Source organism: Oncorhynchus tshawytscha, unplaced genomic scaffold, assembly GCF_018296145.1.
Source record: "Oncorhynchus tshawytscha isolate Ot180627B unplaced genomic scaffold, Otsh_v2.0 Un_contig_3173_pilon_pilon, whole genome shotgun sequence".
In the NCBI taxonomy this organism is placed as follows: Eukaryota; Metazoa; Chordata; class Actinopteri; order Salmoniformes; family Salmonidae; genus Oncorhynchus; species Oncorhynchus tshawytscha.
Window position 1 is genome coordinate 17083 of NW_024607948.1, and position 25795 is coordinate 42877.

Genomic DNA, 25795 nt, shown 5'->3' on the forward strand with positions numbered 1-25795 from the left:
CTTCCCAACCCCAGCCCTCCCCAAGTTCTTCCCAACCCCAGCCCTCCCCAAGCTCTTCCCAACCCCAGCCCTCCTTCCCAACCCCAGCCATCCCCAAGCTCTTCCCAAACCCAGCCCTCCCCAAGCTCTTCCCAACCCCAGCCCTCCCCAAGCTCTTTCCAACCCCAGCCATCCCCAAGCTCTTCCCAACCCCAGCACTCCCCACAGCTCTTCCCAACCCCAGCCATCCCCAAGCTCTTCCCAACCCCAGCACTCCCCAAGCTCTTCCCAACCCCAGCCATCCCCAAGCTCTTCCCAACCCCAGCCATCCCCAGGCTCTTCCCAACCCCAGCCCTCCCCAAGCTCCCCAACCCCCCCAAAGCTGTTCCCAACCCCAACCCTCCCACCCCAGCCCCCTCAAGCTCTTCCCAACCCTCCCCAACCCCAACCCCCCAAGTTCTTCTCAACCTCAACCTGTTATTGATAGACTTAACACAGCTGCCTTTCACAGATCCAACCATTTTTGAGGTTACATGGCACATCATTCCAAGCCACTACTGGGTCCTTTTGAGTGTTATCAACCAAAGCGCAGTCTTCTCCCTGCAAATCATTTGGCTCCCCTTTGTTCCAGTAACTTGTGGTCAGTGGTGTGCCGTCCACCCATCTCCAGGTTCCCTCAACTTCTATGTCCGTCAGACCAAACCAGGCTTTTTTGTTGAACGCTTTGATTAAAGCCTGTTCCTCTCTGCTGTTGATGATCACCAGGTTTGCTCCTCTCACCTGACAGTCCTTTCTGCTCCCGTCCCACGTTTTCTCATCAGTGGAGATGTAGTAACAACTGCAGCAAGACCTTATCCAGTCTTGGGGACATGTGCCATATTTATTACAGGTCTGTAGCTGGTCTCTCTCTTTGGTCAGGTTGTTATAACTGGTCTGTAGCTGGTCTCTCTCTTTGGTCAGGGTGTTATAACTGGTCTGTAGCTGGTCTCTCTCTGCAGTCAGGTTGTTGTAACTGTTCAATAGGTTTCTCTCTGTGAAATAACGTGATCAACAACCAAGTTAATCAGACATCTCCAGGGTTGGGGTCAATTCAATTTAAATTCCAGTCAATTCAGGAAGTACACTGGAATTACAATTACAATTCTCTTCAATGCTTCAATGAGGAACATTTGGAATTTGGTTTACTTTCTGATTTGACTGAAATGAAAATGGAATTGACCCCAATCATTGTTCATTACACCACAGATTATTAAGAACATTGGAGTGAGAACATGTCAAACTCACGGTAGAGAAACAGGCCTATGATCCCAGCCAGTAGGAGAACACACAGCAGCCCCAGACACACTGCAGCAGCTAGGAAACGTCTCTTCCACACTGAAGCACAAATTATCATCATAAGAACTTTATCAGGTATTTGCGTCTATTTGTGTAGAGTAGCTCTGTCAAGCACTGAGTAAAATAGACAAGCTTGACTTGGGCCACAACACTGAGTACCTCAAATGTTATGTTGCTTGAGTTGCAGCCCCTGCTGAAAAACAGTATAGACCAGCATAGGCTGGTGACCAGACTTCGTTTTGGTTTTGCTGGTGACCAGACTTCGTTTTGGTTTTGCTGGTGACCAGCCTTCATTGTGTTTTGCTGGTGACCAGCCTTCATTGTGTCTTTGCTGGTGACCAGCCTTCATTGTGTTTTGCTGGTGACCAGCCTTCATTGTGTCTTTGCTGGTGACCAGCCTTCATTGTGTCTTTGCTGGTGACCAGCCTTCATTGTGTCTTTGCTGGTGACCAGCCTTCATTGTGTTTTGCTGGTGACCAGCCTTCATTGTGTCTTTGCTGGTGACCAGCCTTCATTGTGTTTTGCACACCAGCAAAACCAGCATGGAGAAACATTACGTTGTCTTACAAAGCGATGCCTAATTCCTTTTGGAATCTAGTCTGACGGGAAAAAAATGGCAACTTGATTTCACCCACGATCTGCATTTAGAATGACTGCCAAGGTTGGAAAGATAAATAAATTTGATTTCCTAAACTGGAACAACCATTTCAGTAACAGGTGCAATAAGTCCAACTAAATGATGTATGCATGCTGTTTATCTTTGTGTAGCATGAAAGGTGAATTAAATATTGTGTTTAGGAGCGACAGTTAGTCTAGTGGTTAGAGTGTTGGGCCAGGAAACGAAAGATTGCTAGATCGAATCCTGGAGCTGACAAAGTTAAAAATCTGTCGTTTTACCCCTGAACAAGGCAATTAACCCACTGTTCCCCGGTAGGCCGTCATTGTAAATAAGACTTTGTTCTTAATCTTGTGAAAATAGCGTCCTCTCTTCTATCCCTTCCTACCGTCCTCCCTCCACGAACTTGAAGTAAATGCCTACCCTTAGTATCTCTATTTCACTGCTCCTGCCCTCTCTACACCATCACTGTCCATATCAGGCTTTTAGCATGTCATCTCTACACCATCACTGTCCATATCAGGCTTTTAGCCTGTCATCTCTACACCATCACTGTCTATATCAGGCTTTTAGCCTGTCATCTCTACACCATCACTGTCTATATCAGGCTTTTAGCCTGTCATCTCTACACCATCACTGTCTATATCAGGCTTTTAGCCTGTCATCTCTACACCATCACTGTCTATATCAGGCTTTTAGCCTGTCATCTCTACACCATCACTGTCTATATCAGGCTTTTAGCCTGTCATCTCTACACCATCACTGTCTATATCAGGCTTTTAGCCTGTCATCTCTACACCATCACTGTCTATATCAGGTCATCTCTATACCATCACTGTCTATATCAGGCTTTAACCTGCTCCTGTCATCTCTACACCATCACTGTCTATATCAGGCTTTAACCTGCTCCTGTCATCTTACACCATCACTGTCTATATCAGGCTTTTAACCTGTCATCTCTACACCATCACTGTCTATATCAGGCTTTAACCTGTCATCTCTACACCATCACTGTCTATATCAGGCTTTTAACCTGCTCCTGTCATCTCTACACCATCACTGTCTATATCAGGCTTTTAGCCTGTCATCTCTACACCATCACTGTCTATATCAATCTTTTAGCCTGTCATCTCTACACCATCACTGTCTATATCAGGCTTTAACCTGTCATCTCTACACCATCACTGTCTATATCAGGCTTTTAACCTGCTCCTGTCATCTCTACACCATCACTGTCTATATCAGGCCTTTAGCCTGTCATCTCTACACCATCACTGTCTATATCAGGCTTTAACCTGTCATCTCTACACCATCACTGTCTATATCAGGCTTTAACCTGTCATCTCTGCACCATCACTGTCTATATCAGGCTTTTAAGCCTGCCTTCACTACACCATCACTGTCTATATCAGGCTTTAACCTGTCATCTCTACACCATCACTGTCTATATCAGGCTTTAACCTGTCATCTCTACACCATCACTGTCTATATCAGGCTTTAACCTGCTCCTGTCATCTCTACACCATCACTGTCCATATCAGGCTTTTAACCTGTCATCTCTACACCATCACTGTCTATATCAGGCTTTTAGCCTGTCATCTCTACACCATCACTGTCTATATCAGGCTTTTAACCTGTCATCTCTACACCATCACTGTCTATATCAGGCTTTTAACCTGTCATCTCTACACCATCACTGTCTATATCAGGCTTTAACCTGCTCCTGTCATCTCTACACCATCACTGTCCATATCAGGCTTTTAACCTGTCATCTCTACACCATCACTGTCTATATCAGGCTTTAACCTGTCATCTCTACACCATCACTGTCTATATCAGGCTTTTAGCCTGTCATCTCTACACCATCACTGTCCATATCAGGCTTTTAACCTGTCATCTCTACACCATCACTGTCTATATCAGGCTTTAACCTGTCATCTCTACACCATCACTGTCTATATCAGGCTTTTAACCTCATCTCCTGTCATCTCTACACCATCACTGTCTATATCAGGCTTTTAGCCTGTCATCTCTACACCATCACTGTCTATATCAGGCTTTAACCTGTCATCTCTACACCATCACTGTCTATATCAGGGTTTTAACCTGTCATCTCTACACCATCACTGTCTATATCAGGCTTTTAACCTGTCATCTCCTGTCATCTCTACACCATCACTGTCTATATCCATCACTGTCTATATCAGGCTTTTAACCTGCTCCTGTCATCTCTACACCATCACTGTCCATATCAGGCTTTAACCTGTCATCTCTACACCATCACTGTCCATATCAGGCTTTAACCTGTCATCTCTACACCATCACTGTCTATATCAGGCTTTAACCTGTCATCTCTCACCATCACTGTCTATATCAGGCTTTTAGCCTGCATCTCTACACCATCACTGTCCATATCAGGCTTTTAACCTGTCATCTCTACACCATCACTGTCTATATCAGGCTTTAACCTGTCATCTCTACACCATCACTGTCTATATCAGGCTTTTAACCTGTCATCTCTACACCATCACTGTCTATATCAGGCTTTTAACCTGTCATCTCTACACCATCACTGTCTATATCAGGCTTTTAACCTGCTCCTGTCATCTCTATCACTGTCTATATCAGGCTTTAACCTGTCATCTCTACACCATCACTGTCTATATCAGGCTTTAACCTGTCATCTCTACACCATCACTGTCTATATCAGGCCTGCCATCTTACACCATCCTGTCCATATCAGGCTTTTAACCTGTCATCTACACCATCACTGTCTATATCAGGCTTTTAACCTGTCATCTCTACACCATCACTGTCCATATCAGGCTTTTAACCTGTCATCTCTACACCATCACTGTCTATATCAGGCTTTAACCTGCTCCTGTCATCTCTACACCATCACTGTCCATATCAGGCTTTTAACATGCCATCTCTACACCATCACTGTCTATATCAGGCTTTCAGCCTGTCATCTCTACACCATCACTGTCTATATCAGGCTTTTAGCCTGTCATCTCTACACCATCACTGTCTATATCAGGCTTTTAACCTGTCATCTCTACACCATCACTGTCTATATCAGGCTTTTAACCTGCTCCTGTCATCTCTACACCATCACTGTCTATATCAGGCTTTTTAACCTGTCATCTCTGCACCATCACTGTCTATATCAGGCTTTTAACCTGCTCCTGTCATCTCTACACCATCACTGTCTATATCAGGCTTTTAACCTGTCATCTCTACACCATCACTGTCCATATCAGGCTTTTAACCTGTCATCTCTGCACCATCACTGTCTATATCAGGCTTTAACCTGTCATCTCTACACCATCACTGTCTTTATATCCATCACTGTCTATATCAGGCTTTTAACCTGCTCCTCATCTCTACACCATCACTGTCTATATCAGGCTTTAACCTGTCATCTCTACACCATCACTGTCTATATCAGACTTTAACCTGCCATCTCTAAACCATCACTGTCTATATCAGGCTTTTAACCTGTCATCTCTACACAATCACTGTCTATATCAGGCTTTTAACCTGTCATCTCCTGTCATCTCTACACAATCACTGTCCATATCAGGGTTTTAACCTGTCATCTCTACACCATCACTGTCTATATCAGGCTTTTAACCTGTCATCTCCTGTCATCTCTACACCATCTCTACACCATCACTGTCTATATCAGGCTTTTAACCTGTCATCTCTACACCATCACTGTCCATATCAGGCTTTAACCTGTCATCTCTACACCATCACTGTCTATATCAGGCTTTAACCTGTCATCTCTACACCATCACTGTCATATCAGGCTTTTAGCCTATCATCTCTACACCATCACTGTCCATATCAGGCTTTTAACCTGTCATCTCTACACCATCACTGTCTATATCAGGCTCTTTAACCTGTCATCTCTACACCATCACTGTCTATATCAGGCTTTTAACCTGTCATCTCCTGTCATCTCTACACCATCACTGTCTATATCAGGCTTTTAACCTGTCATCTCCTGTCATCTCTACACCATCACTGTCTATATCAGGCTTTTAACCTGCTCCTGCCATCTCTACACCATCACTGTCATATCAGGCTTTAACCTGTCATCTCGACACCATCACTGTCTATATCAGGCTTTAACCTGTCATCTCTACACCATCACTGTCTATATCAGGCTTTTAGCCTGTCATCTCTACACCATCACTGTCTATATCAGGCTTTTAACCTGTCATCTCTACACCATCACTGTCTATATCAGGCTTTTAACCTGTCATCTCTACACCATCACTGTCCATATCAGGCTTTTAACCTGCTCATCTCTACACCATCACTGTCTATATCAGGCTTTAAACCTGTCATCTCTACACCATCACTGTCTATATCAGGCTTTTAGCCTGTCATCTCTGCACCATCACTGTCTATATCAGGCTTTTAGCCTGTCATCTCTACACCATCACTGTCTATATCAGGCTTTAACCTGTCATCTCTACACCATCACTGTCATATCAGGCTTTTAGCCTATCATCTCTACACCATCACTGTCTATATCAGGCTTTTAACCTATCATCTCTACACCATCACTGTCTATATCAGGCTATTAACCTGTCATCTCTACACCATCACTGTCTATATCAGGCTTTTAACCTGCTCATCTCTACACCATCACTGTCCATATCAGGCTTTTAACCTGTCATCTCTACACCATCACTGTCTATATCAGGCTTTTAACCTGTCATCTCTACACCATCACTGTCTATATCAGGCTTTTAAGCCTGTCATCTCTACACCATCCTGTCTATATCAGGCTTTTAACCTGTCATCTCTACACCATCACTGTCTATATCAGGCTTTTAACCTGCTCCTGTCATCTCTACACCATCACTGTCTATATCAGGCTTTTAACCTGTCATCTCTGCACCATCACTGTCTATATCAGGCTTTTAACCTGCTCCTGTCATCTCTACACCATCACTGTCTATATCAGGCTTTAATCATCTCTACACCATCACTGTCCATATCAGGCTTTTAACCTGTCACACCATCACTGTCTATATCAGGCTTTAACCTGTCATCTCTACACCATCACTGTCTATATCTCTCCATCACTGTCTATATCAGGCTTTAACCTGCTCCTATCATCTCTACACCATCACTGTCTATATCAGGCTTTAACCTGTCATCTCTACACCATCACTGTCTATATCAGACTTTAACCTGTCATCTCTACACCATCACTGTCTATATCAGGCTTTAACCTGTCATCTCTACACCATCACTGTCTATATCAGGCTTTTAACCTGTCATCTCCTGTCATCTCTACACCATCACTGTCCATATCAGGTTTTAACCTGTCATCTCTACACCATCACTGTCTATATCAGGCTTTTAACCTGTCATCTCCTGTCATCTCTACACCTTTTCACTGTCATCTCTATACCATCACTGTCTATATCAGGCTTTTAACCTGTCATCTCTACACCATCACTGTCCATATCAGGCTTTAACCTGTCATCTCTACACCATCACTGTCTATATCAGGCTTTAACCTGTCATCTCTACACCATCACTGTCTATATCAGGCTTTTAGCCTATCATCTCTACACCATCACTGTCCATATCAGGCTTTTAACCTGTCATCTCTACACCATCACTGTCTATATCAGGCTTTTAACCTGTCATCTCTACACCATCACTGTCTATATCAGGCTTTTAAGCCTGTCATCTCTACACCATCACTGTCTATATCAGGCTTTTAATCCTGTCATCTCTACACCATCACTGTCTATATCAGGCTTTTAACCTGCTCCTGCCATCTCTACACCATCACTGTCTATATCAGGCTTTAACCTGTCATCTCTAACCATCACTGTCTATATCAGGCTTTAACCTGTCATCTCTACACCATCACTGTCTATATCAGGCTTTTAGCCTATCATCTCTACACCATCACTGTCCATATCAGGCTTTTAACCTGTCATCTCTACACCATCACTGTCTATATCAGGCTTTTAACCTGTCATCTCTACACCATCACTGTCCATATCAGGCTTTTAACCTATCATCTCTACACCATCACTGTCTATATCAGGCTTTTAACCTGTCATCTCTACACCATCACTGTCTATATCAGGCTTTTAACCTGTCATCTCTGCACCATCACTGTCTATATCAGGCTTTTAGCCTGTCATCTCTACACCATCACTGTCTATATCAGGCTTTTAACCTGTCATCTCTACACCATCACTGTCTATATCAGGCTTTTAACCTGTCATCTCTACACCATCACTGTCTATATCAGGCTTTTAGCCTGTCATCTCTACACCATCACTGTCTATATCAGGCTTTTAGCCTGTCATCTCTACACCATCACTGTCTATATCAGGCTTTTAACCTGTCATCTCTACACCATCACTGTCTACATCAGGCTTTTAACCTGCTCCTGTCATCTCTACACCATCACTGTCTATATCAGGCTTTTAACCTGTCATCTCTGCACCATCACTGTCTACATCAGGCTTTTAACCTGCTCCTGTCATCTCTACACCATCACTGTCTATATCAGGCTTTAACCTGTCATCTCTACACCATCACTGTCCATATCAGGCTTTTAACCTGTCATCTCTGCACCATCACTGTCTATATCAGGCTTTAACCTGTCATCTCTACACCATCACTCTACACCATCACTGTCTATATCAGGCTTTTAACCTGCTCCTGTCATCTCTACACCATCACTGTCTATATCAGGCTTTTAACCTGTCATCTCTACACCATCACTGTCTATATCAGACTTTAAGCCTGCCATCTCTAAACCATCACTGTCTATATCAGGCTTTTAACCTGTCATCTCTACACCATCACTGTCTATATCAGGCTTTTAACCTGTCATCTCTACACCATCACTGTCTATATCAGGCTTTTAACCTGTCATCTCTACACCATCACTGTCTATATCAGACTTTAACCTGTCATCTCTACACCATCACTGTCTATATCAGGCTTTTAACCTGTCATCTCTACACCATCACTGTCTATATCAGACTTTAACCTGCTCCTGTCATCTCTACACCATTACTGTCTATTTCAGGCTTTTAACCTGTCATCTCTACACCATCACTGTCCATATCAGGCTTTTAACCTGTCATCTCTACACCATCACTGTCTATATCAGACTTTAACCTGCTCCTGTCATCTCTACACCATCACTGTCTATATCAGGCTTTAACCTGCATCTCTACACCATCACTGTCTATATCAGGCTATTAACCGGTCATCTCTACCCCATCACTGTCTATATCAGGCTATTAACCTGTCATCTCTACACCATCACTGTCTATATCAGGCTTTAACCTGCATCTCTACACCATCACTGTCTATATCAGGCTATTAACCGGTCATCTCTACACCATCACTGTCTATATCAGGCTTTTAACCTGTCATCTCTACACCATCACTGTCTACATCAGGCTTTTAACCTGCTCCTGTCATCTCTACACCATCACTGTCCATATCAGGCTTTTAACCTGTCATCTCGACACCATCACTGTCTATATCAGGCTTTAACCTGTCATCTCTACACCATCACTGTCTATATCAGGCTTTAACCTGTCATCTCTACACCATCACTGTCTATATCAGGCTTTAACCTGTCATCTCTACACCATCACTGTCCATATCAGGCTTTTAACCTGTCATCTCTACACCATCACTGTCTATATCAGGCTTTTAACCTGTCATCTCTACACCATCACTGTCTATATCAGGCTTTAACCTGCTCCTGTCATCTCTACACCATCACTGTCTATAACTACTCTGTCTAGCATGACTTCCTTCACCCACTGCAAGGCCAACAGTAAGGCCATCAGCTCCCAGTACATACATCCAGATTATATGTGATACATATCCATGGATTACACCATTGTTCTCATCCATGCCTCAAAGCATTAAGTTGGTTAATCTTTGGATGCCCGAAAGCAGTCGCACTATTGGAAGACATAGCTTGGAATGTAGGCTACAAAAAGCCTATTCCTGCTCTTTCACCAGTTAGACTCACTCCCGTTGAACGAATTTAAAATCAATGCATTTTTTTTTTCTCAATGTTGATTGGAATGTCATTGAGAAAACAGAGAAGTGTGTCAAAGTTGTTGTTTTTTCACGCAAATACTCTTTATGAATTTAAAAGTAATCCTCGAAGTAATCATCTCGTTCCTCTAAAGTATCTGTAATCCGATTAGAATATTTTTTACTAAAATGTGTTTGTAATCCCTTACATGTAACAGATTACAGTTAAATGTCTTTGTAATCCCTTACATGTAACAGATTACAGTTAAATGTCTTTGTAATCCCTTACATGTAACAGATTACAGTTAAATGTCTTTGTAATCCCTTACATGTAACAGATTACAGTTAAATGTCTTTGTAATCCCTTACATTAACAGATTACAGTTAAATGTCTTTGTAATCCCTTACATGTAACAGATTACAGTTAAATGTCTTTGTAATCCCTTACATGTAACAGATTACAGTTAAATGTCTTTGTAATCCCTTACATGTAACGGATTACAGTTAAATGTCTTTGTAATCCCTTACATGTAACGGATTACAGTTAAATGTCTTTGTAATCCCTTACATGTAACGGATTACAGTTAAATGTCTTTGTAATCCCTTACATGTAACGGATTACAGTTAAATGTCTTTGTAATCCCTTACATGTAACAGATTACAGTTAAATGTCTTTGTAATCCCTTACATGTAACAGATTACAGTTAAATGTCTTTGTAATCCCTTACATGTAACGGATTATATGTCAACTGTCACTCCCTGATTGTAATGTACTTTCCTCCCGGACACCCCAGACCCACTCCAATTCGCATACCGCCATAACAGATCCACAGATGACGCTGTCTCAATCGCAATCCACACTGCCCTTTCTCACCTGGACAAAAGGAGGAACACCTACGAGAGAATGTTGTTCATTGACTACAGCTCAGCGTTCAACACCATAGTACCCACGGAGTTCATCACTAAGCTAAGGACTCTGGTGTCTAAATACCTCCCTCTGCAACTGGATCCTGGACTTCCTGACGGGCCGCCCCCAGGTGGTGAGGGTAGGCAACAACACTTCTGCTACGCTGATCCTCAACACGGGGGCCCCTCAGGGGTGTGTACTTAGTCCCCTCCTGTATTCTCTGTTCACCCACGACTGCGTGGCTAAACACGACCAAAACTCAATCATTAAGTTTGCTGACGACACAACAGTGGTTGGCCTGATCACCGACAATGATGAGACAGCCTGTAGGAAGGAGGTCAGAGACCTGTCTGTGTGTTGCCAGGACAACAACCTCTCCCTCAATGTGAGCAAGACAAAGGAGCTGATCGTGGACTACAGGAAAAGGCAGGCCCGAACAGGCCCCCAATAACATCGACGGGGCTGTAGTGGAGCGGGTCGAGAGTTTCAAGTTCCTTGGTGTCCACATCCCCAACAAACTATCACGGTCCAAACACACCAAGACAGTCGTGAAGAGGGCACGACAACACCTTTTCCCCCTCAGGAGACTGAAAAGATTTGTCATGGGTCCCCAGATCCTCTAAAGGTTCTATAGCTGCACCATCGAGAGCATCCTGACCGGTTGCATCCAAACCTGGTATGGCAACTGCTCGGCATCTGAGCGTAAGGCGCTACAGAGGGTAGTGCGAATGGCCCAGTACATCACTGGGGCCAAGTTTCCTGCCATCCAGGACCTATATAATAGGCGGTGTCAGAGAAAAGCCCATAACATTGTCAGAGACTCCAGTCGCCCGAGTTATAGACTATTTTCTCTGCTACTGCACGGTAAGCGGTACCGGAGTGTCCGCTCCTCAACAGCTTCTACACCCAAGCCATTAGACTGCTGAACAATTCATAAAATTGCCACCTGACAATTTACATTGACCCCCCGCACTCCCCCTCCCTTTTGTACCCTGCTGCTACTCGCTGGTTGTTTGTTATCTATGCATAGTCACTTCGACCCCACGTACATGTACATATTACCTCAACTAACCTGTACCCCTGCACACTGACTCGGTACCGGTGCCCTCTGTACATAACCTCGTTATTGTGTTACTTTTTGTTAATATTTACCATTTTAGACTAGAATATAAATATTGTCTTCTTCGTTAACTGCACTGTTGGTTAAGGGCTCTGAAACAAGCATTTCACGGTAAAGTCTACACTTGTTGTGTTCGGCGCATGTGACTAATAAAGTTTGATTTGATAAGTCTGGGATGTTTTTCAGTGATAAATAAAGACATTTTAAAGGTTCATGTTGATGCTCGTTTGATGAAAATTACACAGGAGTTTGTTAAGTTTTGACAAATATCCTATTAGGTTGAGATGAGTCTCTAAATGGGAGAAGATGTGGTGGTAAATGAATGTGGTGGTAAATGAACTATGAATTACATACTGCACTGTTTAATTAGACATGCTATGCTGTTTTACTGAGAGAATTGTCCAATGTTATATGTTAGTATTTTGCTGACACGGGCTTGTCTTCTGTGGGTGTGACCGCAGGAGGACGACATCCTGTTTTCACAATCTACAGGAAAGATGTGACAATGGTGGCAGTGTCAACTATCTTCATTTGAACAGACAAGCTAAATCAGGTTTTTACATTTCCATGTTCCGTCCCTGTTTCCACCCAACTGTTAAACTGCCACGAAGACATAATAGGTCCTTTTTTTCTATGAGAGGAGAGAGGCAACTCTGTTTGTCAGGCTGACTATTTTTTCGTGATGGTTGATTGCTTCATTTTGTGCAAATCACATAGTTGTTTGAAGAATACAATCTCTCTCCTTTTGGTTAGAATGACCAAGACAGAACCACTACATCTCCTTGGATGATAAAGTCAGTTTGATCCATGTTTCCTGAAATACACATCAGGCGTAGCCGGCATATCCACACACGGTTTCACACGTTCCATTGTAGTATTACCATAACTAAGATCCAGAAATACATGTCACCAGTCTCAGCTGATTGAGGTCTCCAACTTCTTCCCATGTCAACGTCTTCCAGCCACTTTCACTATTAACAGAATCCTCTCTGCTTTAAGACTCCACTTTAGCAGTGCTATTGACAGCTCCCATCAATCAGCTCTCTCTCTTTAAGACTCTACTTTAGCAGTGCTATTGACAGCTCCCATCACCCTCTCTCTCTCTCTTTAAGACTCTACTTTAGCAGTGCTATTGACAGCTCCCATCAATCAGCTCTCTCTCTGTTTCTATTTAACCTTTATTTAACTAGGCAAGGCAGTTAAAGAACCAATTCTTATTTTCAATGATGGCCTAGGAACAGTGGGTTAACTGCCTTAGTCAGGGGCAGAACAACAGACTTGTTAACTTGAGCGTCCAAATAAAACCACCCTCGGTCCAAATTCAGCGCATGGGCCGCCAGTTGGGGAAGCCTGGTTCAGATAGTCTCATTCATTCATAATTTCTGCCCTGGCAGTCATTCTGAATATAGATTTTCGCCTGCTGGAGCAGTCTATAGTCAGCTAAACGAGCTGATTATGCAATTTTCGGAATACACTCTGGCTGGATTCCATTATGAATTAAACGTAACTTAGCGTAACTTTTCCACTCTGGCTGGATTCCATTATGAATTAAACGTAACTTAGCGTAACTTTTCCACTCTGGCTGGATTCCATTATGAATTAAACGTAACTTAGCGTAACTTTTGCCAGCATATTGTGAATTGGTCACTGGTCAACAGTGTCCAAAAACACAGCAAAGACTGGTCACCAGCAAAAACACTACGAAGCCTGGTCGGCCAGCACTGTCCAACATGAATCAGCTTGAAATTGATCTGGTTGGTCTATGCTGTTTTTTCAGCAGGGGCACTCTTATAGAATATATATTGGCCTTAACATATGGTGGAGTTCAGGCACCCAAAATGAGCACCGGCTGTTACCTGAATGTTGATCACCAACTCCATCCTTCTTGTGGGACTTGATGGGTCTTTCGTTTGCGTATATATGATCATCAATATCCATGGTCTTTATTTAATAATTAGGTTATTTGTCTTCAAATCGGAACTTCTACTCTTGCAATTTCTACTCTCGCAACTTCTACTGCTGTATCTTCTACTGTTGTAACTTCTGCTGTTGTATCTTTCTGTTGTACTGTTGTAACTCTGCTGTTGTATCTTCTACTGTTGTATCTTCTACTGTTGTATCTTCTACTATTGTATCTTTCTGTTGTATCTTCTACTTTATCTTCTACTGTTGTATCTTCTACTGTTGTATCTTCTACTGTTTTAACTTCTACTGTTGTATCTTCTGCTGTTGTATCTTCTGCTGTTGTATCTTCTACTGTTGTATCTTCTACTGTTGTAAAGTCTGCTGTTATCTCAGTTGTAGGTTCCTGTCTGTTCGCTGCACAGCTGGAGTCTCTGTGTGACTCAGTCTAATGTCAGAGACAGTTTTAACAGTCAACCTCATTAAAGGGGAAACTGTCTAACCAATAGTACGACACTAACCACCACCATGTGACCAAAGACTTATTTTCTGAGAACCACTTTTCTTTAAAACAGTGAAGATTAGTTTGTATATTTAGTTTCTGTTAGTTTAGTTTATAACAGTGTATATTTAGTTTATATTAGTTTAGTTTACAACAGTGTAGATTCGTTTGTATATTTAGTTTATTTTAGTTTACAACAGCGTATATTTAGTTTATATTGGTTTAGTTTACAACAGTGTAGATTAGTTTGTATATTTAGTTTACCCGGGTGTAGGTTTGTTTGTATATTTAGTTTATATTAGTTTGGTTTACAACAGTGTAGATTAGTTTGTATATTTAGTTTATATTAGTTTAGTTTACAACAGTGTATATTTAGTTTATATTAGTTTAGTTTACCACAGTGTATATTTAGTTTATATTAGTTTAGTTTACAACAGTGTAGATTAGTTTGTATATTTAGTTTATATTAGTTTAGTTTACAACAGTGTATATTTAGTTTATATTAGTTTAGTTTACAACAGTGTAGATTAGTTTGTATATTTAGTTTATATTAGTTTAGTTTACAACAGTGTATATTTAGTTTATATTAGTTTAGTTTACCACAGTGTATATTTAGTTTATATTAGTTTAGTTTACAACAGTGTAGATTAGTTTGTATATTTAGTTTATATTAGTTTAGTTTACCACAGTGTATATTTAGTTTATATTAGTTTAGTTTACAACAGTGTAGATTAGTTTGTATATTTAGTTTATATTAGTTTAGTTTACAACAGTGTATATTTAGTTTATATTAGTTTAGTTTACCACAGTGCCTATTTAGTTTATATTTGTTTAGTTTACAACAGTGTAGATTAGTTTGTATATTTAGTTTATATTAGCATAGCTTACCCGGGTGTAGGTTTGTTTGTATATTTAGTTTATATTAGTTTGGTTTACAACAGTGTAGATTAGTTTGTATATTTAGTTTATATTAGTTTAGTTTACAACAGTGTAGATTAGTTTGTATATTTAGTTTATATTAGTTTAGTTTAAAACAGTGTAGGTTAGTTTGTATATTTAGTTTATATTCGTTTAGTTTACAACAGTGTATATTTAGTTTAGTTTACAACAGTGTAGATTAGTTTGTATATTTAGTTTATATTAGTAGTTTACCGCAGTGTAGATTAGTTTGTATATTTAGTTTATATTAGTTTAGTTTACCACAGTGTAGATTAGTTTGTATATTTAGTTTATATTTGTTTAGTTTACAACAGTGTATATTTAGTTTATATTAGTTTAGTTTAAAACAGTGTAGGTTAGTTTGTATATTTAGTTTATATTAGTTTAGTTTACAACAGTGTATATTTAGTTTAGTTTACAACAGTGTAGATTAGTTTGTATATTTAGTTTATATTAGTTTAGTTTACCACAGTGTAGATTAGTTTGTATATTTAGTTTATATTAGTTTACAACAGTGTAGATTAGTTTGTATATTTAGTTTATATTAGTTTAGTTTACCACAGTGTATATTTAGTTTATATTAGTTTAGTTTACAACAGTGTAGATTAGTTTGTATATTTAGTTTATATTGGTTTAGTTTACAATATTGTAGGTTCGTTTGTATATTTAGTTTATATTAGTTTAGTTTACAACAGTGTAGATTAGTTTGTATATTTAGTTTATATTAGTTTAGTTTACAATATTGTAGGTTCGTTTGTATATTTAGTTTATATTAGTTTAGTTTACAACAGTGTATATTTAGTTTAGTTTACAACAGTGTAGATTAGTTTGTATATTTAGTTTATATTAGTTTAGTTTACAACAGTGTAGGTTAGTTTGTATATTTAGTTTATATTAGTTTAGTTTACAACAGTGTAGATTAGTTTGTATATTTAGTTTATATTAGTTTAGTTTACAATATTGTAGGTTCGTTTGTATATTTAGTTTATATTAGTTTAGTTTACAACAGTGTAGGTTAGTTTGTATATTTAGTTTATATTAGTTTAGTTTACAACAGTGTATATTTAGTTTATATTAGTTTAGTTTACGACAGTGTAGATTAGTTTGTATATTTAGTTTATATTAGTTTAGTTTACAACATTGTAGGTTCGTTTGTATATTTAGTTTATATTAGTTTAGTTTACAACAGTGTAGGTTAGTTTGTATATTTAGTTTATATTAGTTTAGTTTACAACAGTGTATATTTAGTTTAGTTTACAACAGTGTAGATTAGTTTGTATATTTAGTTTATATTAGTAGTTTACAACAGTGTAGATTAGTTTGTATATTTAGTTTATATTAGTTTAGTTTACAACAGTGTAGATTAGTTTGTATATTTAGTTTATATTAGTTTAGTTTACAACAGTGTATATTTAGTTTATATTAGTTTAGTTTACAACAGTGTATATTTAGTTTGTATTAGTTTAGTTTACAACAGTGTAGATTAGTTTGTATATTTAGTTTATATTAGTTTAGTTTACAGTGTAGATTAGTTTGTATATTTAGTTTATATTAGCATAGCTTACCCGGGTGTAGGTTTGTTTGTATATTTAGTTTATATTAGTTTGGTTTACAACAGTGTAGATTAGTTTGTATATTTAGTTTATATTAGTCTAGTTTACAACATTGTAGGTTTGTTGTATATTTTGTTTATATTAGTTTAGTTTACAACAGTGTAGGTTAGTTAGTATATTTAGTTTATATTAGTTTAGTTTACAACAGTGTAGGTTAGTTTGTATATTTAGTTTATATTAGTTTAGTTTACAACAGTGTATATTTAGTTTAGTTTACAACAGTGTAGATTAGTTTGTATATTTAGTTTATATTAGTAGTTTACAACAGTGTAGATTAGTTTGTATATTTAGTTTATATTAGTTTAGTTTACAACAGTGTAGATTAGTTTGTATATTTAGTTTATTAGTTTAGTTTAAAACAGTGTATATTTAGTTTATATTAGTTTAGTTTACAACAGTGTATATTTAGTTTATATTAGTTTAGTTTACAACAGTGTAGATTAGTTTGTATATTTAGTTTATATTAGTTTAGTTTACCACAGTGTAGATTAGTTTGTATATTTAGTTTATATTAGCATAGCTTACCCGGGTGTAGGTTTGTTTGTATATTTAGTTTATATTAGTTTGGTTTACAACAGTGTAGATTAGTTTGTATATTTAGTTTATATTAGTCTAGTTTACAACATTGTAGGTTTGTTGTATATTTTGTTTATATTAGTTTAGTTTACAACAGTGTAGGTTAGTTAGTATATTTAGTTTATATTAGTTTAGTTAACAACATTGTAGGTTAGTTTGTATATTTAGTTTATATTAGTTTAGTTTAAAACAGTGTAGGTTAGTTTGTATATTTAGTTTATATTAGTTTAGTTTACAACAGTGTATATTTAGTTTAGTTTACAACAGTGTATATTAGTTTGTATATTTAGTTTATATTAGTTTAGTTTACCACAGTGTAGATTAGTTTGTATATTTAGTTTATATTAGTTTACAACAGTGTAGATTAGTTTGTATATTTAGTTTATATTAGTTTACAACAGTGTATATTTAGTTTATATTAGTTTAGTTTACCACAGTGTAGATTAGTTTGTATATTTAGTTTAGTTTAGTTTACAACAGTGTAGATTAGTTTGTATATTTAGTTTATATTAGTTTAGTTTACAACAGTGTAGATTAGTTTGTATATTTAGTTTATATTAGTTTAGTTTACAACAGTGTAGATTAGTTTGTATATTTAGTTTATATTAGTTTAGTTTACAACAGTGTTTAGTTTGTATATTTAGTTTAGTTTAGTTTACAACAGTGTAGATTAGTTTGTATATTTAGTTTATATTAGTTTAGTTTACAACAGTGTAGATTAGTTTGTATATTTAGTTTATATTAGTTTAGTTTACAACAGTGTAGATTAGTTTGTATATTTAGTTTAAAAAAGTTTAGTTTACCACAGTGTATATTTAGTTTATATTAGTTTAGTTTACGACAGTGTAGATTAGTTTGTATATTTAGTTTATATTAGTTTTTTACGACAGTGTAGATTAGTTTGTATATTTAGTTTATATTAGTTTAGTTTACCACAGTGAAGATTAGTTTGTATATTTAGTTTATATTAGTTTAGTTTAAACAGTGTAGATTAGTTTGTATATTTAGTTTAAAAAGTTTAGTTTACCACAGTGTATATTTAGTTTATATTAGTTTAGTTTACGACAGTGTAGATTAGTTTGTATATTTAGTTTATATTAGTTTAGTTTACAACAGTGTAGATTAGTTTGTATATTTAGTTTAAAAAGTTTAGTTTACCACAGTGTATATTTAGTTTATATTAGTTTAGTTTACGACAGTGTAGATTAGTTTGTATATTTAGTTCATATTAGTTTAGTTTACAACATTGTAGGTTCGTTTGTATATTTATTTTATATTAGTTTAGTTTACAACAGTTTATTTTTATATTAGTTTAGTTTACAACAGTGTAGGTTAGTTTGTATATTTAGTTTATATTAGTTTAGTTTACAACAGTGTATATTTAGTTTAGTTTACAACAGTGTAGATTAGTTTGTATATTTAGTTTATATTAGTATAGTTTACCACAGTGTAGATTAGTTTGTATATTTAGTTTTTATTAGTTTAGTTTACCACAGTGCCTATTTAGTTTATATTAGTTTAGTTTACAACATTGTAGGTTCGTTTGTATATTTAGTTTATATTAGTTTAGTTTACAACAGTGTATATTTAGTTTATATTAGTTTAGTTTACAACAGTGTAGATTAGTTTGTATATTTAGTTTATATTAGTTTAGTTTACAACAGTGTAGATTAGTTTGTATATTTAGTTTAAAAAAGTTTAGTTTACCACAGTGTATATTTAGTTTATATTAGTTTAGTTTACGACAGTGTAGATTAGTTTGTATATTTAGTTCATATTAGTTTAGTTTACAACATTGTAGGTTCGTTTGTATATTTATTTTATATTAGTTTAGTTTACAACAGTGTAGGTTAGTTTGTATATTTAGTTTATATTAGTTTAGTTTACAACAGTGTATATTTAGTTTAGTTTACAACAGTGTAGATTAGTTTGTATATTTAGTTTATATTAGTATAGTTTACCACAGTGTAGATTAGTTTGTATATTTAGTTTTTATTAGTTTAGTTTACCACAGTGCCTATTTAGTTTATATTAGTTTAGTTTACAACAGTGTATTTAGTTTGTATATTTAGTTTATATTAGTCTAGTTTACAACAGTGTAGATTAGTTTGTATATTTAGTTTATATTAGTTTAGTTTACCAACAGTGTAGATTAGTTTGTATATTTAGTTTATATTAGTTTAGTTTAAAACAGTGTATATTTAGTTTATTTTAGTTTACCACAGTGTATATTTAGTTTATATTGGTTTAGTTTACAACAGTGTAGATTAGTTTGTATATTTAGTTTATATTAGCATAGCTTACCCGGGTGTAGGTTTGTTTGTATATTTAGTTTATATTAGTTTAGTTTACAACAGTGTATATTTAGTTTAGTTTACAACAGTGTAGATTAGTTTGTATATTTAGTTTATATTAGTTTAGTTTACAACAGTGTAGGTTAGTTTGTATATTTAGTTTATATTAGTTTAGTTTACAACAGTGTAGATTAGTTTGTATATTTAGTTTATATTAGTATAGTTTACCACAGTGTAGATTAGTTTGTATATTTAGTTTATATTAGTTTAGTTTACCACAGTGCCTATTTAGTTTATATTAGTTTAGTTTACAACAGTGTAGATTAGTTTGTATATTTAGTTTATATTAGCATAGCTTACCCGGGTGTAGGTTTGTTTGTATATTTAGTTTATATTAGTTTGGTTTACAACAGTGTAGATTAGTTTGTATATTTAGTTTATATTAGTTTAGTTTACAGAATGGTAGGTTTGTTGTATATTTTGTTTATATTAGTTTAGTTTACAACAGTGTAGGTTAGTTAGTATATTTAGTTTATATTAGTTTAGTTAACAACATTGTAGGTTAGTTTGTATATTTAGTTTATATTAGTTTAGTTTAAAACAGTGTAGGTTAGTTTGTATATTTAGTTTATATTAGTTTAGTTTACAACAGTGTATATTTAGTTTAGTTTACAACAGTGTAGATTAGTTTGTATATTTAGTTTATATTAGTCTAGTTTACAACAGTGTAGATTAGTTTGTATATTTAGTTTATATTATTTTACAGCAGTGTATATTTAGTTTATATTAGTTTGTACCACAGTGCCTATTTAGTTTGTATTAGTTTAGTTTACAACAGTGTAGATTAGTTTGTATATTTAGTTTATATTAGTTTAGTTTACAACAGTGTAGATTAGTTTGTATATTTAGTTTAAAAAGTTTAGTTTACCACAGTGTATATTTAGTTTATATTAGTTTAGTTTGACAGTGTAGATTAGTTTGTATATTTAGTTCATATTAGTTTAGTTTACAACATTGTAGGTTCGTTTGTATATTTAGTTTATATTAGTTTAGTTTACAACAGTGTATATTTAGTTTAGTTTACAACAGTGTAGATTAGTTTGTATATTTAGTTTATATTAGTTTAGTTTACCACAGTGTAGATTAGTTTGTATATTTAGTTTATATTAGTTTAGTTTACCACAGTGCCTATTTAGTTTATATTAGTTTAGTTTACAACAGTGTATATTTAGTTTATATTAGTTTAGTTTACAACAGTGTATATTTAGTTTGTATTAGTTTAGATTACAACAGTGTAGATTCGTTTGTATATTTAGTTTATAATAGTTTAGTTTACCACAGTGTATATTTAGTTTATATTAGTTTAGTTTACGACAGTGTAGATTAGTTTGTATATTTAGTTTATATTAGTTTAGTTTACAACATTGTAGGTTCGTTTGTATATTTAGTTTATATTAGTTTAGTTTACAACAGTGTAGGTTAGTTTGTATATTTAGTTTATATTAGTTTAGTTTACAACAGTGTATATTTAGTTTAGTTTACAACAGTGTAGATTAGTTTGTATATTTAGTTTATATTAGTAGTTTACAGTGTAGATTAGTTTGTATATTTATTTTATATTAGTAGTTTACCGCAGTGTAGATTAGTTTGTATATTTAGTTTATATTAGTCTAGTTTACAACAGTGTAGATTAGTTTGTATATTTAGTTTATATTAGTTTAGTTTACCACAGTGTAGATTAGTTTGTATATTTAGTTTATATTAGTTTAGTTTAAAACAGTGTATATTTAGTTTATTTTAGTTTACCACAGTGTATATTTAGTTTATATTGGTTTAGTTTACAACAGTGTAGATTAGTTTGTATATTTAGTTTATATTAGTTTAGTTTACCACAGTGCCTATTTAGTTTATATTAGTTTAGTTTACCACAGTGTAGATTAGTTTGTATATTTAGTTTATATTAGTTTAGTTTACAACAGTGTAGATTAGTTTGTATATTTAGTTTATATTATTTTAGTTTACAACAGTGTATATTTAGTTTATATTAGTTTAGTTTACAACAGTGTATATTTAGTTTATATTAGTTTAGTTTACCACAGTGTATATTTAGTTTATATTAGTTTAGTTTACAACAGTGTAGATTAGTTTGTATATTTAGTTTATATTAGTTTAGTTTACAATATTGTAGGTTCGTTTGTATATTTAGTTTATATTAGTTTAGTTTACAACAGTGTAGGTTAGTTTATATTAGTTTAGTTTACCACAGTGTATATTTAGTTTATATTAGTTTAGTTTACAACAGTGTAGGTTAGTTTGTATATTTAGTTTATATTAGTTTAGTTTACAACAGTGTATATTTAGTTTAGTTTAGTTTACAACAGTGTAGATTAGTTTGTATATTTAGTTTATATTAGTTTAGTTTACAACAGTGTAGATTCGTTTGTATATTTAGTTTATAATAGTTTAGTTTACCACAGTGTATATTTAGTTTATATTAGTTTAGTTTACGACAGTGTAGATTAGTTTGTATATTTAGTTTATATTAGTTTAGTTTACAACATTGTAGGTTCGTTTGTATATTTAGTTTATATTAGTTTAGTTTACAACAGTGTAGGTTAGTTTGTATATTTAGTTTATATTAGTTTAGTTTACAACAGTGTAGATTAGTTTGTATATTTAGTTTATATTAGTAGTTTACCGCAGTGTAGATTAGTTTGTATATTTAGTTTAGTTTACAACAGTGTATATTTAGTTTATATTAGTTTAGTTTACAACAGTGTATATTTAGTTTGTATTAGTTTAGTTTACAACAGTGTAGATTAGTTTGTATATTTAGTTTATATTAGTTTAGTTTACCACAGTGTAGATTAGTTTGTATATTTAGTTTATATTAGTTTAGTTTAAAACAGTGTATATTTAGTTTATTTTAGTTTACAACAGCGTATATTTAGTTTGTATTAGTTTAGTTTACAACAGTGTAGATTAGTTTGTATATATATATATATTAGCATAGCTTACCCGGGTGTAGGTTTGTTTGTATATTTAGTTTATATTAGTTTGGTTTACAACAGTGTAGATTAGTTTGTATATTTAGTTTGTATTAGTTTACAACAGTGTAGATTAGTTTGTATATTTAGTTTATATTAGTTTAGTTTACAGAATGGTAGGTTTGTTGTATATTTTGTTTATATTAGTTTAGTTTACAACAGTGTAGGTTAGTTAGTATATTTAGTTTATATTAGTTTAGTTAACAACATTGTAGGTTAGTTTGTATATTTAGTTTATATTAGTTTAGTTTAAAACAGTGTAGATTAGTTTGTATATTTAGTTTATATTAGTTTAGTTTACAACAGTGTAGATTAGTTTGTATATTTAGTTTATATTAGTTTAGTTTACAACAGTGTAGGTTAGTTTGTATATTTAGTTTATATTAGTTTAGTTTACAACAGTGTATATTAGTTTGTATATTTAGTTTATATTAGTTTACAACAGTGTATATTTAGTTTATATTAGTTTAGTTTACCACAGTGTAGATTTAGTTTATATTAGTTTAGTTTATAACAGTGTAGATTAGTTTGTATATTTAGTTTATATTAGTTTACAACAGTGTAGATTAGTTTGTATATTTAGTTTATATTAGTTTAGTTTACCACAGTGCCTATTTAGTTTATATTAGTTTAGTTTACCACAGTGTATATTTAGTTTAGTTTACAACAGTGTAGATTAGTTTGTATATTTAGTTTAGTTTACAACAGTGTAGATTAGTTTGTATATTTAGTTTATATTAGTTTAGTTTACAACAGTGTAGATTAGTTTGTATATTTAGTTTAGTTTAGTTTACAACAGTGTAGATTAGTTTGTATATTTAGTTTATATTAGTTTAGTTTACAACAGTGTAGATTAGTTTGTATATTTAGTTTTAAAAAGTTTAGTTTACACAGTGTATATTTAGTTTATATTAGTTTAGTTTACGACAGTGTAGATTAGTTTGTATATTTAGTTCATATTAGTTTAGTTTACAACATTGTAGGTTCGTTTGTATATTTAGTTTATATTAGTTTAGTTTACAACAGTGTATATTTAGTTTAGTTTACAACAGTGTAGATTAGTTTGTATATTTAGTTTATATTAGTATAGTTTACCACAGTGTAGATTAGTTTGTATATTTAGTTTATATTAGTTTAGTTTACCACAGTGCCTATTTAGTTTATATTAGTTTAGTTTACAACAGTGTATATTTAGTTTATATTAGTTTAGTTTACAACAGTGTATATTTAGTTTGTATTAGTTTAGTTTACAACAGTGTTGATTAGTTTGTATATTTAGTTTATATTAGTTTAGTTTACAACAGTGTAGATTAGTTTGTATATTTAGTTTATATTAGTTTAGTTTACAACAGTGTACAACACCTATGTTTGAACCACCACCAGGACAATGGATCGGATCCCAGTAGGAGACCTAAAACAACGGCGCCGCAGAAGGGGCAGGCGGAGCGGTCTTCTGGTCAGGCTCCATGGACGGGCACATTGCTTACCACTCCCAAGTATAGTACTCGCCAATGTCCAGTCTCTTGGCAACAAGGTAGATGAAATTCGAGCAAGAGTTGCTTTCCGGAGAGACATCAGAGATTGCAACATTCTCTGTTTCACGGAAACATGGCTCACTCGGGATATGTTATCAGAGTTGGTACAGCATCCCGGTTTCTTGAGGATTGATTATAAACCACATTTGCCATGTTTCTGTCGATATTATGGAGCTAATTTGGAATATCTTTCAGCGTTTTCGTGACTGCAATTTCCAGGCGATTTCTCTGCCAAACGTGAAGAACAAACGGAGCTATTTCGCCTACAAAAATAATATTTTTGGAAAAATAGGAACATTGGCTCTCTAACTGGGAGTCTCGTGAGTGAAAACATCCGAAGCTCATCAAAGGTAAACGATTTAATTTGATTGCTTTTCTGATTTCTGTGACCAAGTTACCTGCTGCTAGCTGGACAAAATGCTATTCTAGGCTATCGACAAACTTACACAAATGCTTGTCTAGCTTTGGCTGTAAAGCATATTTTGAAAATCTGAGATGACAGGGTGATTAAAAAAGGCTAAGATGTGTCTCAGTATATTTCACTTGTGATTTTCATGAATAGGAATATTTTCTAGGAATATTTATGTCCATTGCGTTATGCTAATTAGTGTCAGTCGATGATTACGCTCCCTCATGTGGGATGGGGAGTCACTAGAGTTATTAAGTGACATGGATTTAACATGGAGTCTAGGAGGACGGTTCTCTCTGCTGTATCATATAATCGCTGACACTTTAAGATCATGTGAATGTACATAGACTCCTAGACTCCATGTTAGATCAACTATTATACAGTAGAGAACAGTCCTTCTAGACTCCATGTTAGATCAACTATTATACAGCAGAGAGAACAGTCCTTCTAGACTCCATGTTAGATAAACTATTATACAGTAGAGAACAGTCCTTCTAGACTCCATATTATATCAACTATTATACAGCAGAGAGAACAGTCCTTCTAGACTCCATGTTAGATCAACTATTATACAGCAGAGAGAACAGTCCTTCTAGACTCCATGTTAGATCAACTATTATATAGTAGAGAACAGTCCTTCTAGACTCCATGTTAGATCAACTATTATACAGCAGAGAGAACAGTCCTTCTAGACTCCATGTTAGATCAACTATTATATAGTAGAGAGAACAGTCCTTCTAGACTCCATGTTAGATCAACTATTATACAGCAGAGAGAACAGTCCTTCTAGACTCCATGTTAGATCAACTATTATATAGTAGAGAACAGTCCTTCTAGACTCCATGTTAGATCAACTATTATACAGTAGAGAATAGTCCTTCTAGACTCCATTTTAGATCAACTATTATACAGTAGAGAACAGTCCTTCTAGACTCCATGTTAGATCAACTATTATACAGT

General features: G+C 34.9%; 1 protein-coding gene across 1 annotated transcript; it reads right to left on the reverse strand.

Annotated features, from left to right (window-relative positions):
- Nucleotides 1-449: 449 nt before the first annotated feature.
- LOC112240050 (CD209 antigen-like protein E) lies at nucleotides 450-14070 on the reverse strand. Its single transcript, XM_042312749.1, has 3 exons — nucleotides 13875-14070; nucleotides 1264-1353; nucleotides 450-1010 (listed from the first exon to the last, which is right to left on the reverse strand). The coding sequence occupies exons 1-3, from the start codon at nucleotides 13954-13956 to the stop codon at nucleotides 469-471; spliced, it is 714 nt and encodes a 237-aa protein (XP_042168683.1). The 5' UTR covers nucleotides 13957-14070; the 3' UTR covers nucleotides 450-468.
- Between the last annotated feature and the right edge of the window lie 11725 nt (nucleotides 14071-25795).

What these genes read in the sequence shown, in the direction of transcription:
- LOC112240050 (XM_042312749.1), bottom strand. Translation starts at nt 13,956, where the DNA reads ATGGATATTGATGATCATATATACGCAAACGAAAGACCCATCAAGTCC. An exon ending in AGTTGGTGATCAACATTCAG is followed by an intron (nt 1,354 to 13,874) that starts GTAACAGCCGGT and finishes TTTGTGCTTCAG; the next exon opens with TGTGGAAGAGACGTTTCCTA. An exon ending in CATAGGCCTGTTTCTCTACC is followed by an intron (nt 1,011 to 1,263) that starts GTGAGTTTGACA and finishes GTTATTTCACAG; the next exon opens with AGAGAAACCTATTGAACAGT.